General features: G+C 43.3%; 1 protein-coding gene across 1 annotated transcript in view; it reads right to left on the bottom strand.

Moving 5' to 3' along the window:
• Positions 1–342: 342 nt before the first annotated feature.
• PPARD (peroxisome proliferator activated receptor delta) overlaps positions 343–18,168 on the bottom strand; it is a 42,024-nt gene continuing 24,198 nt past the window's right edge. Inside the window, exons 3-6 of the mRNA XM_082246277.1 lie at positions 10,120–10,258; positions 5,126–5,322; positions 3,620–4,070; positions 343–921 (exon numbers count right to left, since the gene is read on the bottom strand). Coding sequence (XP_082102403.1) covers positions 674–921; positions 3,620–4,070; positions 5,126–5,322; positions 10,120–10,258 — 1,035 coding nt within the window. The 3' untranslated portion in view covers positions 343–673. The remainder of the gene's footprint in view (positions 922–3,619; positions 4,071–5,125; positions 5,323–10,119; positions 10,259–18,168) is intronic.

Genomic DNA, 18,168 nt, shown 5'->3' with positions numbered 1-18,168 from the left:
GTTCAGTAGATTGTAATTAAACCGGACCAGTTTTAATGGATAAAACCAGAACCTGCTACCTTGATGAGTCTTTCCTGACAAGAAGATCTCTACTGACTCTTGAAATAGCTGTAAAAGGCTAACAGCTTGGCTTTTGCATTAGGTTACTCATGTCACTCGCCTGTAGGTTCTCTATATATTTCTATGGTGAATCTACCAGAGGAAACATGTTGCACTATTTTTGTACCCTGTTCTCCCTAGTGCATTCTCTGTGGGTATATATGGAGAACTCAAGAAGGTTGGTGACAAGAGTAGAGCAACTGAGAAGCTAAGTTTGGCATCGACAGTGGTGTTATTTTTATGGCGGCAAGCAATTGCAAGCACCCAACCAGCAATTCCTTTGAGGAATCAAATCCAACCAACTCCAAGCAAAACAGAGATAGAAAATTTGAGTGGAATTGCTCTTTAAATTATGCACAATTTATATCTCCTTGAAGGCTCACTGTACTTCAAGGTGAGCCTGAACTATATATTTATGCTAAACAAAAATTTAAGAAACAATATGACATATTGAAGTGCCTTTTGATTTAACATACAAGACATCTAAGGTATATATATGTAATATCTATACAGATTATAAAGTTACTCTAAAAAAATAGCAGGTAGTCATAACAGGTTGCAGGTCTAAGTAAGATCAATACATGTCTTTATATATCTCCTGCAGAAGAGGATGCAGTGATGCACTGGACTCGGTACGTTTGATACTCTGAACAAGCTCAGCATGCTCTGTCACCAGTTGTCGTAGATCAGCCATCTTGTGAAGGAGTTTTGGAAAGAGGAAAGGTGCATCGGGGTGAGATGTCTGCAGATGACTCCGAAGAGCACTTAGAATTCTTTCCTGGATGTTCTCCACTTGGGGAGGGCTCATAAGGCCTGGACGGTCTAGAAAGAAAAGAGAAAAGAAAATTGTAAAAAGTGGACTGAAACAGAGTGGAAAAATATGGAATGCATCAATGCAGAAGAACAAACTATGTTTAAAATACGTCAGGGAAGAGAACCTCATAGTAAATGAGCTTCTGAAAACCAGCAAAGGTGTAACATATACCACATATAACAATGAATAGGTGATATTTCCAGAGGTGCCAGACTGAGGGGCAACGAAATGGCAGTAAGTCACAACATTTATCAAACTGGATTAATTATTATATATTCATGCCAGTCACGCTTCTGAATCTTTACTTTTCTGGCAGATCTTCCAAGAGAGTTTTAAAAGAAAGTAACAGCATCTCATGCTATGGTTTTCTGAAGTGTCCTGACACTCCATTTCAAGGGACTATGGAGAAAGCAAATACATTCTTGCATTATGTGCTAGTGTTTTCTAGGAAACTCTAGTGTACATGGTCGTCCTTGGACCTCTTACACACGGGTGGCTGAGCCCTTGCAATGTAAATGAAGGTCTGGGCCAAAGAAATACACTGAAGTTTATGTTGCACAGGCTCAAGCGCCCACATGCAGGGGCCTTTATTCAATAAAAGTTTGCTACTCTTACAGCTGAGTTTTATGCACACATCAAAGTACACCAATGAAATACACATAGGTGACCTGCCATACCAGAGACTTTTGTAATTCCTACAATCCTTATCAGTTTCTCTGTTGGAGTCTGTGCCAAAGGGCTTTGGGTTTTCATTGGCAGCACCATTTTGAAATTAGTTTGAGACGCTTCTGAGATTATTCAGAATTCTATGACAAGTGCATTTAACCTGCAGATGACCTCCCTCTGACCTGCATTTAACCAGCTTCAAAAAGGTTTTGCATTCCCATAGACGTTATTGGGAACCCAAACCTGTCTGATGCAAACATAAGCCCATTAGCACAGGCACTTACAGAGATGTTACGTTACCATTACAGCTGATTGGACAATAACAGAGCAGCAACACAGTGGTTGGCCATCACCTCCGCTCACTCCTACTGTCCGCACATGTGCAGCAGAGCCCTGTATAGATCCTAGTTCTACTCCTCTCTCTCCTAGTCTGAGTGCTGTTGTGTAGGGGATGACAGAGTCTGATATCAAGAGGGATTCAAGTACATAAGCTAGTTGTATGTAAAAACATTTAATTATTTAAAAAGGATTATATAACTTCATGAAATGTTGTTTTAATATTTAGCATGAGTGTAGCTTTAAAATTTATGTAAAGCTAAATCTTTTTTTCGTTTTTGATAGATAAAGACTTCTGTCAAGGTTTCATTTTGCTGCTTGTGTCTCATTGCGGAGACTATCCTTTACTGATTGTCCCAGAGACACAACAAAAAATAGGAGGCAATCTCTCCAAATCCTCTTTTAGACATTTGTCAACAAAACAGGTTTTCCAGCTGTAAGATTCCAACAATAAAAACCTGACAGGAGTTTTAACATGTCCTCAGTGTACCATAACCTAAAAGAAAAAAAAAGCGGTGGATTTACTTACACTTTAGGTGCAACATTAGTAACACTTTTTGGTACTAATCATAGTAACAAATCTGAATCCATCTTGTGCTAACCTGACTTTTGCAGAATGAATTCTGATTTTTCTCTGCAAAATACTACACCCAAACTGGTTGGGAACTTTTTGACGGTTGCACAGTGCAGCATTAAGTGTATAAAGGCAGAACTACACTTACCTTCAGGACAGTGATGCAGCGTCCCAGAGCTCCCTGCCAGCCTGACATCTTTAGGTAGTGGGCTTCCAGGTCTTGTTTGTTGGTCACTGTCATTGTCCGGGGTGAGATGACATCACTCCCACGCCTGTGGCATTGCCAAATTTGAGAAATGAGCTGTGCATGTGCAGCTCACTTTACAGGGCAGGTAAGTAACTTTATTGCAGAAGAGCCAAAACATGTCTCTTCTGCATTAAAAATTCTGCCTGTTCACCCATCTTTATTTCGTAGCGTAAAGTTCCACTTTAAGTAATGGTGTGCACTGCACTATTCAATAAAATCAGTTAGAGGTGCTCATCATGGGCCAGACATACTCTGTGGTTGTCACCTATGGGAAAATGGTACTTTTCTCTGTCTTTACTTCCAATCATGCAGTCTAAAGCTGTCCATACACTGGTAGAATTCGGAACAAATGTTTGGACAAACATTCATATGAAAATTGTGATTGGTACAAAAGGAATGTAATTTAAAAGTACTTCAAAATTTCTTTTGCTTTTAACATTCCATTTTGGAATGCATGAACTTTCCAGAGCGAAAAATCACTTTCACTGTTAGGAATTAATTTATTGAAAAAAGTTTTTGATTTTGCTCTTTCAAAAATCATGCAGTTCCTATTAACTGCAACTGGATGTCCCAGTTCGGTACAAACAAAATTATTCACATTGAAGTAGACCAAATGTTTGGGTACCCGTTTTAAACAAACATATTGCTCTTGCTACATCTTTCCACTGGAGAGCCACAAAACCAAAATTACCTGCATTTTCACCAGTGTCAGCAGCAAGAAATGTGGCATTTCGAGATGCAGAAAACCGACATGATATTTCACAGCCAGTAGTTCACCTATCCTAAAGGATTACCCCTTTTTTGTTAATATGATGAAAACAGACATGACATAGAGGGAGAAATACAACATTATGACATGATTAAATAATGGGAAGGTTCTAACCACCACATAAGATGATAGCAGCTACGAAGAGCGCCAGATCACTGTCGTTAAGTTCCAGCGCATTGAATTTGGAAGCAAAGTTGAATTTGGGTTCCATTATATGGCAGAACGGAAGACGAAGACTGCGGAGAAATTCACGAGTGACAAAGCCACGGCCTCCAGCTACCAGTAGCCCATCCTTGTTCATAAGCGAGGCTAACATGCAAAATATTGCTTCATGGACTCCATATTTTAGTAGTGTGACTTGATCATTGAGGTAGAGAGAGCTGAAGCCTGGAACATTTTTTGCAAAGTCAGTGAGCGCACGCACAGTCTCCACTGAAGTACATTGGCAGCGATAAAACACATGAACTCCAATTTCTGTTCCAGGAGGATCCTGCATTGGTAACTGCTCCCACACTGCCCCACGTTCAGCCTGCCACAAGGTCTCCATGTCATGTATTACAAAGGGCTGAAAAAAATAAACGTAGTGAATGATGTTAACAATCTTGTTTCAGTACTTAAATGTCCGAAGACAGTGTTGTCACCTACTACAGCATTTCTTAAAGGAGAAGTACAGTATAAACAAAGCTGTTTTGGCTGTACTTCTCCTATGGATCATGGGAGTGCAGTTCGTTCTGCAGTCCTGTGACCTGTGTTTAGCCGACAGCAGGCTAAAGCCCACTTTTGTCTGATGTCACAGAGCCAGTCCAGGCTCTGTAAAGATCCGACCACCCAGAAGCCTGGAAAACAGCTGGCTCAGCCTTCCAGCAAGCCACTGAGAGACTGAACCAGCCGCTCCCGCCCCCTGCACAGCATCGCACTCCAGTGAATGCTGGAGGGGCAAAGCAAACTGACAGTCATCAGCTCTCCTGCAGGCCTCCATCATAGAGGCAGCATGAGACAGTGAGTATGACTGTTTTTTTTAGTGTTCCTCCCCTTTAAACCTTTTTTTACAAGGCTTTACTGCTTGTAATAGATGACTTCTGGGCCTTACCTTTCTCCCCTATCTCAGAGAAGACATCAGGGCCTCACCTATCTATCAATCTATCAAAGAAGACACTTGAGCCTCATCTGTTTTTTATGTAAGACACCTGGGCCTCACCAATCTCTCACAGATGACACCTAGGCCTCTGCTAGCTTGAACATCATTTGTGAAAGCTAATTGAACTAAGGCAAGAGCTGACACTACATTAAACTATGCAATACATGCATTATAAACTGCAAATGAAATAAAGGCCAAGTAATAAAGGCTAGATAATGAATTAAAAAGAAAATTTAAAATACTAAAGTTGTAGAATGGAAAGCCTTTCAGATTTTTAGTTTGAGAATTGCCAATCTCCTCTGTGCCCTGGCACTTTGAAGAACACAAAAAGAAAACTAGACAGAGAAAAATATTCTAGTGAATTGGTACTTTTCATATATTAATTAGGCAATGCAACTATTGATTTATTTAAATACCTTGCCCCATGGTTAGTAGGTTAGTTTGCAGTTTCTTTTTAGTGGGCAAATTTCTCTCGTCCTCACCGATATGCTACTCCTGCCAGTTAGAATGTCCCGTGCTCTTTTCTTTGTCATAGTGAAAGTGTTCATGTAAGAAGAATGGATTTGCTGGGATAGTGACAGCAGATCTGACACCTGGGAGTCAGTTGTACCCGAATCCACTGCTGATGTCTGTACCAGGCGCTTCTTCTCTGCTTCAGGCATTCGACCAAATCTAATTGCTAAAAGAGAGTAACAGAAATGTAATAACTAAGTGTACAGGACACTGGTAATGTGTCCTGGATGGCGGGTACATTTCCCTGATATTTGTATTTGAGTTGTAGTCCCTTTTAAGGGGAACAGTTGTAGAGACGTTACAGTATTTTACAGGTTCTCAGCCATGCAGGGTAAGGTGTCCCGAGTTAAGTTTGGGAAGAGAGGACTCTGGATTGCTAAACTTATATTAGGGACACATGATTTCAAAGGTTCAACTTGGGTGGGAAGAGCCTCCAAACCCTGACTATCAGGACTTTGGTCCCAAAGGGGTTAAGTCCCAGGTGAGGGAGGCTTGAAAGGCAGCAGAGGGAAATTAGCACCCGTGTCAGGGAAATGAGTGGAAGAAAGACTCATGTGTTCGAGTTTGCATTTGCCCGATCCTACCAGGAAGCTGACACTGCAGTCCCCTAATCACAGGCAGTGAGACATTTCCCGATCCGCAGCTGCACAGAGTGCCTGTGATTAGCAGAGTGTAGTGTCGGCTTCCTGGCGGGATCGGGCACATGCAAACTTGAAAATGCCTGTGCCCATCTCTACTCACAAGCTGTGAGCTCTCAGACAAGCTGAGAAGCCGGCTTCTAGCCCCCTGCGTGGCCTGCCTGGTACCCTTACTATGGAGGAGCCTAACCCCTGTATGGGACCAAAGAATGGCGGTGAGTCTGCGGTATAGTTTCGTGATACTAGGATTTGGAATGTTTATTGACTTGGCTGACTTGTTTATCCGTGTTTCAAATAAATGGACTGTTTTGCTTTTACCAAACTGGCTGGCGGTCATTCCAGAGCTACCCCAGATCACATAACTAAATTGGATTAATATATACTCTAATGATAAAAGGTTTGTAAACCCAAAATTTATATTTAAAGGAGGAGCTCCAGCCCCCCCCCCCCCCCCCCCACCAAAAATTAAAAGTCAGCAGCTACAAATACTGTAGCTGCTGACTTTTAATATTAGGACAATTATCTGTACATCGATCCTGCGATGTCGGCACCTCAACCGATTTTTCAATTCATATTCTGGACGCAAAGGAATTACAAAAATAATTACTCTAAAATGTGCACAAAATCAATATCTCTGTAGTGATTAATACATAACTATGAGTGAAAAAATAAGGTTAACTTATATTAAAACCATAATAGCAATTGCGCATTAAATGGTAAAATGGCAGTCCTAAAACATATATTACACTTGTTCATAACATAAATATATAAAAGTCCAAATGTGACATCTCGAAAATCATGAAAGTCCACATGTAAGAATCCCAAACCACCTCACAGACAAGTATGTCAGTTCCCTTACCAAACAGTAATGATCTCCAAATGATAAGAGATCAACAGCGCAAAAATCATCCAATTGGGGGGCCCCCACTCACTGACTCCACTGCCTCCACTAGTTATTCAAAGCCAGCGCCTCAAAGTAATAATGGATAGGAGAAAGAACAAAATACCATTGAGTAGTATGCTAAATCCGCATGATTTATTAAAAGTAGATATACTCACAAACGTTAGAGTAACACATGCATAACAGCACACCAGGCATCAACAGCGGGTGTACAACATCATATGCCACTGGCCTTACCCAACGCACCTTTCGTCTGGTGCAACGGACATCTTCAGGGGATAAAGAGTCTATAGTCTTTTGTTCTTTCTCCTACCCATTATTACTTTGGGGTTCTGGCTTTGGATAACTAGTGAAGGAGGGTGAAGGTGGTGAAGTTAGTGGCGTCGCTATGGGGGTGTGGACCGCCCCCGGGTGACACCTGCCAGAGTGGTGACACTATCAAGTAGGAAGTGAAATCCGACCGCGATGGTGTCACCCCCATCCGTGACATTGCACAGAACAATGCGCCAGCACTGACCGCATTATATACAGGGGCTGTTTTGGGGTGCACACCGTGACCGTGCGCTTGTGACCTGAAACTATCCTGCCCAGTGCCCTGCAGGGCACTGTGGCAGGCTAGACAGGAGAGAGCCCAATGGGCTGGCCTGCCCAGTGTCTACTGCTCTGTCCTGCTGTCACCCCATGGTGGCAGGGCAGAACTGAGTGGTGGCCCCCCCAATTGGATGATTTCTGCGCTGTTGATCTCTTACTATTTGTAGATCTATACGGTTTGGTAAGGAAACTGGCATACTTGTCTGAGATGTGATTTGGGATTCTTACATGTGGTCTTTAAAGTTTGCTTCTTTGTTATACACAACTGAATTATATGTTATGGGACTGCTATTTTACCTTTTCATTTTGATGCAAAATATTTATTATGATTTAATATGAGTTGACCTTATTTTTTCACACACATATTTTTGTATTGATTATTAAAGAGATATCAGTTTTGCACACCTTTTAGAGTAATTATCATGGATAAAGGTGCAACCACCTTTGTGGCCCACCCTTAGACCTGAGTTTCACATGCCTGTAATGGAGAATGTAACAAACAAAAACTTCACTAAGTGCCCAGCCCTGACTTATATGTAATGGTATAGGAACAACAACAGGAATGCTAATGTGGATGTAAATATGTCTGTAAATCAGCATAAGAATGCATTCATAGATTTTATATATGATATATAATTTATTGAGTGAATAAAGAGTAATCAGCAAATGCAAAGAGATCAAACTAGGTTACCGTAAACCCATGCTCTATACAGAGACATCTCTCTAAAAGCAACTGTGCTTGAGGTGATGGTAGCCGTATTAGTGCACTTGCGACAGAGACAATTGAGTACTGTCCCTGATACTTTTTTTATTTGAACTAACATACAATTTTTCAGGACAAGCTTTCAGGGTATGTCCCCTTCGTGAAGATCAAATCAGTACTGATTCACAAAATGTTTAGCAGAATGGTAAAAAAACACACAATCTCTAAGCCAAAGGGGGAAAAAAAGGGAAAACCAAACAAACATAAACAAATGTAACTGGCAATGGTAATAAAACTAGCATAGTTAGTGAGATAAGAAAGAGGGCGAGTGAAAGAGGGGGGGGGGGGTATAGTCACAGAGGGGGTCATAAAACTGTAGAATAATGAGTAAGGAAACCCATATCTAAATTTAGTCTTTTTTTTTTTTTGTGTCAAAAAGAAGTATCATTTTTAATTCAAAAGTTTTCCTTTCCTGGATAGTTCTGAAATTCCATTTTAAGAACTAAAACATTGAGGTCTTCTATAGTGTGGTCCGGTTGTGAAAAATGAAGTCCCACAGGTGTACAGAAACTATCTTCTTTATGTTTCTTAAAGGTATGTCTGTGCAAATTCATCCTCGCTTGCAACTTCTGTCCTGTTTCACCTACATAAGATCCTTAGCTACATCTTTTGCATTGGATGAGGTACACAACATTACTGGAGGTGCAGTTGTATGTTATATTGAAGGTCCTTCAATATAACAGCATCATACAACTGCACCTCCAGTAATGTTGACCCCCTCTGTGACTCCTCCCCCCATCATTCGCTCTCCCTCTGTCTTATCTCACTAACGATGCTAGTTTTATTACCATTGCCAGTTACATTTGTTTATGTTTGTTTAGGTTTCTCTTTTTTTTTTCCTTTGGTTTAGAGATTGTGTGTTTTTTTACCATTTGGCTACACATTTTGTGAATCAGTACTGCTTGGATCTTGATGAAGAGGACATACCCCGAAAACTTGTCCTGGAAAGTTTCATGTTAGTGCAAATAAAAAAAGTATCACGGACAGTACTCCATTGTTTCTAAAAGCAACTGTGAATCAATTCTGCCAGGTTGCCACAGGGGGGAGCTTCAGGAACATGTAGATAAAACACAAAGAAAACCAGCGCAAGGCTCATAGTGCAGTATGTAAAATAAGTGATGATGGATCTACTGCCGTCCTGCTAATAGTTTTGTCAGTGCATCTTTTTTATTCTTAATTAATAAATATCACTGGTTTTAAATACTTCACTATGAGCCTTGCACTGGTTTACTGGTTTTCTTTGTGTTTTATCTGTAATGGAGAATGCAACAGGAGGAGCTAGAAGTTATAATGACAATAAAACAAAATGCCACCAGAGTAATACCTGTGCACATATAGATCCTTTACAATGAGGATTTTGCATCTCAGGTCCCATTCAGACTCACCAGCTCAGGAGTATTCCCATACCTTGGTCCAGGAGTATTTCTGCCAGTACTCCAGATAAACTCTTTTACTGGTGTTTAAGGGTTCATACAGAAAAGTACCAGATGCAAAGTGTTTCTAGTGCTTCAAGACTCCTGTGCTGCCTCCCCTTTCGCTACCAAAAAGAGAAAAAGGGGCCATGAACCTGCATAGGATACCATTCCCAACAACTGGTTCTGCAATAACTAGTTACAAATCAAATCATTTTGGAGTCAGGAAAGCATGCAGAAGTGCTAGATGCATATGCTAGACCCCATTTTGTTGTCTAACTCAGTGGTTCTCAATTCCGGTCCTCGGGACCCACTAACAGGCCAGATTTTAAGTATTACCTTGGGGGATGCAGACTAGAATACTGCAATCACTGAGCAGCAAATGAGATCACCTGTGATGTAATTTAGTTATCTTGCAAACCTGGCCTGTTGGTGGGTCCCGAGGACCGGAATTGAGAACCACTGGTCTAACTGTTCATACTGGAGAATGTTTAAAAATCTGAGATTTCATAATATCAAAAATCAAACCATCTGTTCCATTGTATAGAAAATGCTTTGATGCCTAAATGCGGACCTGCATTTTGATTATGAAAATACATACTGTAAATGGAAACCTTTCAGAGAACATAATGCTCAGCAACACGCACACGTTACTTACCATTATGGGACATGCCAAGGTTTAGACACTTGTTAAATCGACAGTACTGACATTTGTTTCTATTCTTCTTTTGTATCTTGCAGTTGCGATTACAATAATCATACTGAAGCCTCATCCGCAATGTTCGGCGAAAGAAACCCTGTGAAAGTTAAAACACAGATACTAGGTTCTGGTAGCTTTGGTGTTTAGTAGCACTCTTTTACATGGCTTAACATCTCAAAAACATTAGCCCAACTTTTTTTTCCCATGCAGTCAGGTTTTGCCTGCACTGCATGGGTTAACTGCTCGTTTTTGTCTTGGGGTGAACACACAGCCTATACTGACCCGATCCTTCGATCCTCCGGAAAATGGCGCTCCCCCATGTCCAGTGCTGGACTGTTCCTGACATCTTCACATCCAGAGCGTGTCTATGGGCGTGACAACATCAAGAACAATCCACCGCACTAGACCACTGGACAGTGGGGGAGCAGGACCCGAAGGACTGGTCTTGTGCTGGGAGGATTGGAGGTTTATATGAGTATATCTTGGCTTTCTGAACAAGCAGTTAACTTATGCAGTGCGGGCACAGTCCCACTGCACTGGAATAAAAATTGCCTAGAATTCAGCTTTAAAGCTGAATTTGAGGTATGGAACTTTTTACATAGCTACACTGGTCTACCTTGAATGTACAGTAAGTGAGATCACTGTAGCAGGCACCGCTACTCCAGTAATTGCTGTTCGTTTTCGGGTCCCGTGCCGAGTGGCTGCACTGCTGCTTACTGAACAAAGGAGATTTCCTGCTTGGCACGTGTGCCATTCAGAGAATACTTTCAATTTTCCTAATGAATGTAAAGTTTTCTCTGTTAGGACGAGGTGTAGATTGTTACTTTACCACATCTTCTCTCCACTGCTTTTAATACCAGTACATTTTATATTCACTTAGGAGATTAAAAGTTTCCCCTAAATTGCGCCTGTGCTGAGCGAGTGACTAGTCATTCGGCATCCCAAAGCCAGTGGCTATCACTGTAGTAGCAGTGGCCTACTTTAGTGGTTTCCAGCTTCCTTAGGGATCCCACATATATGGCACATACATACTTACATTGGTCCATCTTTAGATTAACTTCCGTTTGTATCATGATGTTGGCAAAAGGTCAGATGACAGCATATTTAATGGCAATTATGCATTGTGAGATAATATTTTTGAGTAATGGTCATTAATCTGTTTGAATGCTAGCCACTTAGGCTCCATTCATACCTGAGCATATCATTTTCAGGCGTTTGTTTGGGTTTTTTCCAGGCGTTTTTTTTTTTTCGGGAGCTTTTCAGGCATTTTTTGTTCTTGATCTTTATGTATAGTCTACTGACAGGGATGGTGGCAGCTGATTGGAAAAAAGTAGATGTGGTACCAATATTTAAAAAAGGGCTGAGATATATCCTGGGGAACTATAGGCCAGTTAGCCTAACATCAGTAGTCTGCAAGATTTTGGAGGGCATGTTAAGGGTCAATATACAAGACTTTAGTAATGAAAATGGTATTAGTAGTAATCAGCATGGATTCATGAAAAATCGTTCTTGCCAGACCAATCTGAGTTGCCATCTAGATAAAGGAAGGCCTGTGGTGTATCCGAACCCTGCAAAGGCATTTAACACCGTTTCCCACAAACGCTTACTGTACAAACTAAGGCACGTAGGTATTCTGTTAAACTAATTACCCACACAGAAAAATGTGGCATGTGGTCTGGAGGGACCTAAGTTTTGCAAATCCAACAAACTATACCCCACTTATACCTTAATGCAAATGGAATAAGGTTAGGCAGTTGCAGCAGATAATGGGTTTTAGATTTAGTCCCATCGGGAACAATGAGTACTACCCCGAGTTGGATAGGAAGGATGGTGGTGCGAGATGGTTCTCCTGTGGGATCACTCACCTACACCATATTTTCACCAATGCTAGGCTGTGCTCTTTCCTGGAATTACAAGAGAGGTATAAACTCCCTGCCTCGATCTTCTTTTACATGCAGCTATTCCATGCAGTGAAAACGCAAGGTGGGCCCGATTTGTGGGTACAATCGCCCGCTCCGATATTCAATTACCTGTACGAGGTTGATTCATACAGAGGTTTCATCTCCCAATGTTACTCAATGCTATTAACAATTTCCTAAAGGAGCACCCCATGAGTGTGGTATCCAAATGGGAAGAGGATGTCGTTTCTCTGGAGGAGGAACAGTGGGGGGAGGCTCTCCTGGCAGTCAAACAGTGCTCCCTGAATGTGGCACAGTGTCTCTCACAGCTATATTTACTCCTATGGGTCCACTACACCCCATTGAGGTTATTGCACATGGGAAGAAGGGAATCCCCTACATTCTCCAGATGTAATGGAGACCGGGGAGACTTGATTCACCCTATGTGGTGCTGCCCAAAGCTGCATAGATATTAGAAAGAGGTCACTGCCACCATTGCCAATGTCTTTCAGGTACATATACCTGAGGATCAAAAAATCTCTGTGCGGAAATTCTTAGTGACCTACAGATAGAGAATGCACCCAGGCAGGCCATAGCGAGGGCATTATTTCATACCTGGAAGGTAATACTTTGCCATTGGATCTCTGCAGACTATCCTACCTTGAAGGAATGGTTAGTTCAAATGCGGGATACCCTCCGATTATAAAAATATATTTTTCAGCACAGAGGCTGCTATGATAAATTCAATAAACAATGGGCATCTTGGTTAGACACACCTGGTCTAGCACCAGTGGCTATGGACCGGCTGGTCATTGGTAGAGTGTAATTACAAACTGGTTTTAGAGGTTGCCCTTGGGTAATGGGGTGTGGGGTTATGGGCATATTCATGCAAGTCGTGTATCTGTTAATGGTTGTGATTAATTATGTTTCTATGGATGTAATACTTTTATGCTTTTAAATCCGTATGTTGTATTGTATTTTGACTGAGCTGGAGATTGTACTGCTGGCACAATTTTTCAATTGTTCATTCAATAAAATTTTATTTGAGATAAAAAAGGTACGTAGGTATGGACCATATGGTGAGTACCTGGATTGAAAACTGGCTTCAGGGGTGAGTCCAGAGGGTGGTGATAAATGGGGAGTACTCGGATTAGTCGGTGTGGAAAGTGGGGTCCCCCAAGGATCTGTCCTGGGGCCAATCCTGTTTAATTTATTCATAAATGACCTAGAGGATGGGATATCCAGCACAATCTCCGGTATTTGCGGACGATACTAAGCTAAGCAGGCAAATATCTTCTTTGCAGGACCTAGTAACCTTATCAGCAGACCTGAAAAAATAATGGGGTGGGCAACTACATGGCAGATGAGGTTTAATGTTAAAAAATGTAAGGTAATGCACTTGGGTGCCAGAAATACGAACGCAAGTTACTCGCTAGGCGGTGATTCTCTGGGTGAATCTAATATGGAAAAGGACCTGGGGGTCCTAGTGGACAACAGGCTTGCAAATGGCATGCAATGCCAAGCCGCTGCAAGCAAAGCCAACAGAATACTGGCATGTACAAAAAAGGGGATTCACAGAGATAAAGAGAGTATTCTCCTACTTTACAAGACTCTGGTTCGGCCACATCTTGAGTTCTGGGCACCGATCCTCAGAAAGGATGTGCTGGAACTGGAAAGAGTCCAGAGAAGGGTCTAGCAACAGTCTGTAAAACTTAGCACTTTAAGACGTGGCTCAGACAATGAACAGTCCAGGGGATTTGGTTTTTGTGTTTTATTTTAGAACTTGGATGCACAATATTGAGGACATCTAGTTGTAGTGTATGCGGCAAGGCCGCTGCTTCACCTTGCCACAGAAGTGAAGATATCTGAATATGTTCCTTTTAAAGTTATTCTTCAGGGTCTCTACTTGACACCCCCTTTCTCACTTGTTGTGTGTGCTAGCCCAGATGAACCACACTTGAACACATGTAACAGGCAGTACTAATAAATCGTGCTCCCTGATAAGCAGACAGAGCAACTATAGTTTTCCTGCTGCTTTCCTGTTAAACAGAAACGCCAAAACTATATCTACTATCTAGCACCTGACTAGGAGGGTGCTACACACGGGACCACTCACTAAAACTAGAAGAAAAGCGGTTTAACTTTAAACTGTGTAGGGGGTTCTTTACTGTCAGAGTGGTAAGGATGTGGAATTCGCAAGCAGTAGTATCAGCAGTAGTATCAGCAGGGAGCATCAGAAGTTTCAAAAAACTATTAGAAGGGCACCTTAAAGACCACAACATACAGGGGTATACAATGTACAGTTAACAGCAAACACACACACACACACACACAGAGGTATAGGTTGAATTGGATGGACTGGTGTCTTTTTTAAACCTCACTATGTAACTATGTAACTATGTAACACTAATAGGACTTCTGATACAACTTCAACTGCACGGAATCCCATGACAAGGGAAATCACGTTTTTTTAATGGTCAATTATTCAAATCAATGCGACTCAGCATAGGGTGATTTTGATTTGTTGCAATTTACAATGCGACTTGGTCCTACAGAATATGGATTTTTTTTAAAAATAACAAACATCACTATACTTACCTGCTCTGTACAATGGAATTGCAGAGAGCGGCCCCAAACCTCCTTTTCTCAGGTCCCCTGCTGGCACTCCTGGCTCCTCCTCTCTGTCCAGTGACCACAAAGGAAGCTGCTTCCCATCGGGGCACTCATGCGTGCTTGCTCCCAAGCCCCGCTGCTGCGTCCATTGACACAGACAGCAGGACTCGACCCTGCCCCCCGCTTCCTCATCACTGGCTTTTACTAACAGCACTGGGAGCCAATGGCTCCCGGTGGCCCAGCAAAGCCACTAGATGTGCACAGCATTGGATTGAATTAAGGGCTCAGATAAGTATAAGATGCCTAAACATTTTTTACCTTAATGCAAGGAATGCTTTAAGGTAAAAAATGTTTAGGCTTCAGAACCACATATTTTTTTGTAAAACAAAGAAAGCAGAATATGCTGATATAAAACATCATAAAACATATGAAATTAAAAACTAAAATCAAAAAGAATGAAAACAATTATAGCTTGCTTTTCAAATGGGAAGAAAAATGGTGTCAAAAGGGTATGTTTAAATATTTACAAGTTATTGGGCTTAAAGAGGAAGTAAACCCTCCTCTGACACTTGTACCTATAGGTAAGCCTATGATAAGGCTTACCTATAGGTACTGTAAATATCTCCTAAACATGTACCGTTTAGGAGATATTTACCTTACATGCAGCCAGTGACGTCACTGGCGCATGCGCTCTGAAGGAACGGCCGCTGGTGCCGTTTCTTCAGAGCCCCGTGCCGTGACTGTCGGCTCCCGCACGCGTGCGCGGGAGTGACATCACCGCGGCTCTGGCCAATCAGATGGCCCGGATGCCGCGATCCCGGAAGACGGGCGACTGGACATGTCGCCCATTATACAGGTGAGCAGGCGGCACGGCAGGGGCTCGTTCTAAGGTAAGTATTTCATAATGAGCTAGTATGCAATGCATACTAGCTCATTATGTGTTTCTCTTACAGGTTGCAAAAAAAAAAAAAAAGTTGTATGGGTTTACAACCTCTTTAATAAACCTGGCAGTCTAAAAGGTGCTCATTGGATAAACCAAAACTCAAAATGTATCATCCTCATCTATGCTCCAAGGGAGGCAACATTTGGTGGATAAATGTCAAACATATCGTTTGACCTAAGATACATTGGCAAAGAGCCATACCAAGGTACAACAATTTACATCACAATATACTAGGCATTGCATTCTTGGTGGAATGACCTGCTGGGTAGCTCTCCTAGCCATGGTAATCTCCAGAAGCATCTAAAGTGGGCTTAGGTAATACAGCATTGGACTGCTAAGGCAGGGAAAACATAGCCTGGGCTAATGAATTGCACTTCCTTTTACAACCCAATGTTCATAAGCAGAGGCGGCTCTAGGCTTTGTGAGGCCTAAGGCAAAACTTGGACATGAGGCCCCACTCACGCCCATAATGGGAAAAATAATTAATGCGATAAAAATTAACTGTATAAATTGCATATATTAAGAGCCTTAACCTTTGTAGTATGAATTCAGTTTCTAGAATTTTCTCTAACCAATTCTTCTTTAATCAAAGATCATTAAACATCGGGTATGTATGTATGTATATATATATATATATATATATATATATACAGTATATCTGCTCTTACCTCACAGTCCCCAGCATTTCCCTATAGGTCATGATTCCCTGAGTCCCTCCTTACATCAGAGTTCAGTGTCCCCCCTTACATACAGTAAGAGTTCTCCTTTAAATCAGATTCCCCCCAGCATCCCCTCCTTACATCAGAGTCCACAGAATTCCTCTTAACATTAGAGTCCCCCTCTTAAATCAAATTTCACAGAGCCCCCTTTACACTGTAAGAGGGAACTCTGAAGACTCTGATGTAAGAGGAGTTCTGGGAACCCTGATTTAGGGGGAATGTTGGGGACTCTGAGGTAAGGGGAGTTCTGGGAACCCCGATTTAAGAGGGAATGCTGGAGACTCTGATGTAAGGAGGGTTCTGGGAACCCTGATTTGAGGGGGAAAGCTGGGGACTCTGGTGTAAAAGGGAACTCTGTGGTCACCAAAGCTCCCCCTTGCATCAGAGTTTCCAGAGACCCCCTTACACTTCCCTTCCTCAGTCCGCCACAGTCTAGGGCATGACAAGTCCCACTGCAGAAGGCTACCATACCTGAGTCCCCACAGAGGGCACTGTAAATTCCAGTATAGTGCATTGCCATTCCTCCCTGAGGAATGGAAGCCTGCTATGCTTGGACTTGTACTGCTCTCTGTAAGGGACTGAGGAACTACTGCCTGCTATGCTAAGACTTGTAGTGCCCTCAGTGGGGACTAAGGCATGGCATCCTGCTATTCTGGAACTTGTAGTGCCCTCTGTGATGGACTGAGGATTCCTCAGTTCTCCACATTCTAGGGAACTATAAGTCCCAGCATAGTGGGCTGTCATTCCTCAGTCCCTAACAGCTGGGGGGGGGGGGAACAACTGAGTTAAACATCTAAAGGACAACTCCAACCAAAACTACCAATAATGTACAGAGTCCATATGCTATATAATGTCACAGCCCCGCTACCCCTCACCTTCCACCTCGGGTGCTGTCATTGTGTAGGGCAAAGGGCTCCAGCTCCACCATGTTTGGCTTTGATGTCAGATATGCAGGACTGGCTCAGCTCCACTCTCTTCCCTGGCAACTGACTCTGGCGTCACGGGGGGCCTCTCCTCCTCCCTCAGCCACCCAGGGGCCCTCTCCTTCTTCCCCAGCCACCCAGGGGCCCCTCTCCTTTTTCTCCAGCCACCCAGGGGCCCTCTCCTTCTTCTCCTCCAGCCACCCAGAGGCCCTCTCCTTCTCCTCCAGCCACCCAGGGGCCCTCTCCATCTCCTCCTCCAGCCACCCAGGGGCCCTCTCCTTCTCCTCCTCCAGCCACCCAGGGTCCCTCTCCTTCTCCTCCTCCAGCCACCCAGGGTCCTCCTCCTTCTCCTCCTCCAGCCACCCAGGGGCCCTCTCCTTCTCCTCCAGCCACCTAGGGGCCCTCTCCTTCTCCGCCTAGCCACCCAGGCACCCTCTCCTTCTCCCCCAGCCACCCAGGGGTCCTCTCCTTCTCCCCCAGCCACCCAGGGGCCCTCTTCTTCTCCCCCAGCCACCCAGGGGCCCTCTCCTTCTCCCCCAGCCACCCAGGGGCCCTCTCCTTCTCCCCCAGCCACCCAGGGGGCCATCTCCTTCTCCCCCAGCCACCCAGGGGCCATCTCCTTCTCCCCCAGCCACCCAGGGGCCCTCTCCTTCTCCTTCAGCTACCCATGGGCCCTCTCCTCCCTTAGCCACCTAGGTGCCCTATCCTTCTCCTTCAGCCACCCAGGGGCCCTTTCCTCTTCCCCTAGCCACCCAGGGGCCCTTTCCTTTTCCCCTAGCCACCCAGGGGCCCTCTCATTTTCCCCTAGCCACCCAGGGGCCCTCTCATTTTCCCATAGCCACCCAGGGGCCCTCTCCTTTTCCCCTAGCCACCCAGGAGTCCTCTCATTGTCCCCTAGCCACCCAGGGGCC

Source organism: Pelophylax lessonae, assembly GCF_965119305.1.
Source record: "Pelophylax lessonae genome assembly, chromosome: 2".
Classification (NCBI taxonomy): Eukaryota; Metazoa; Chordata; class Amphibia; order Anura; family Ranidae; genus Pelophylax; species Pelophylax lessonae.
This window is presented reverse-complemented; position numbering and strand designations above follow the sequence as displayed.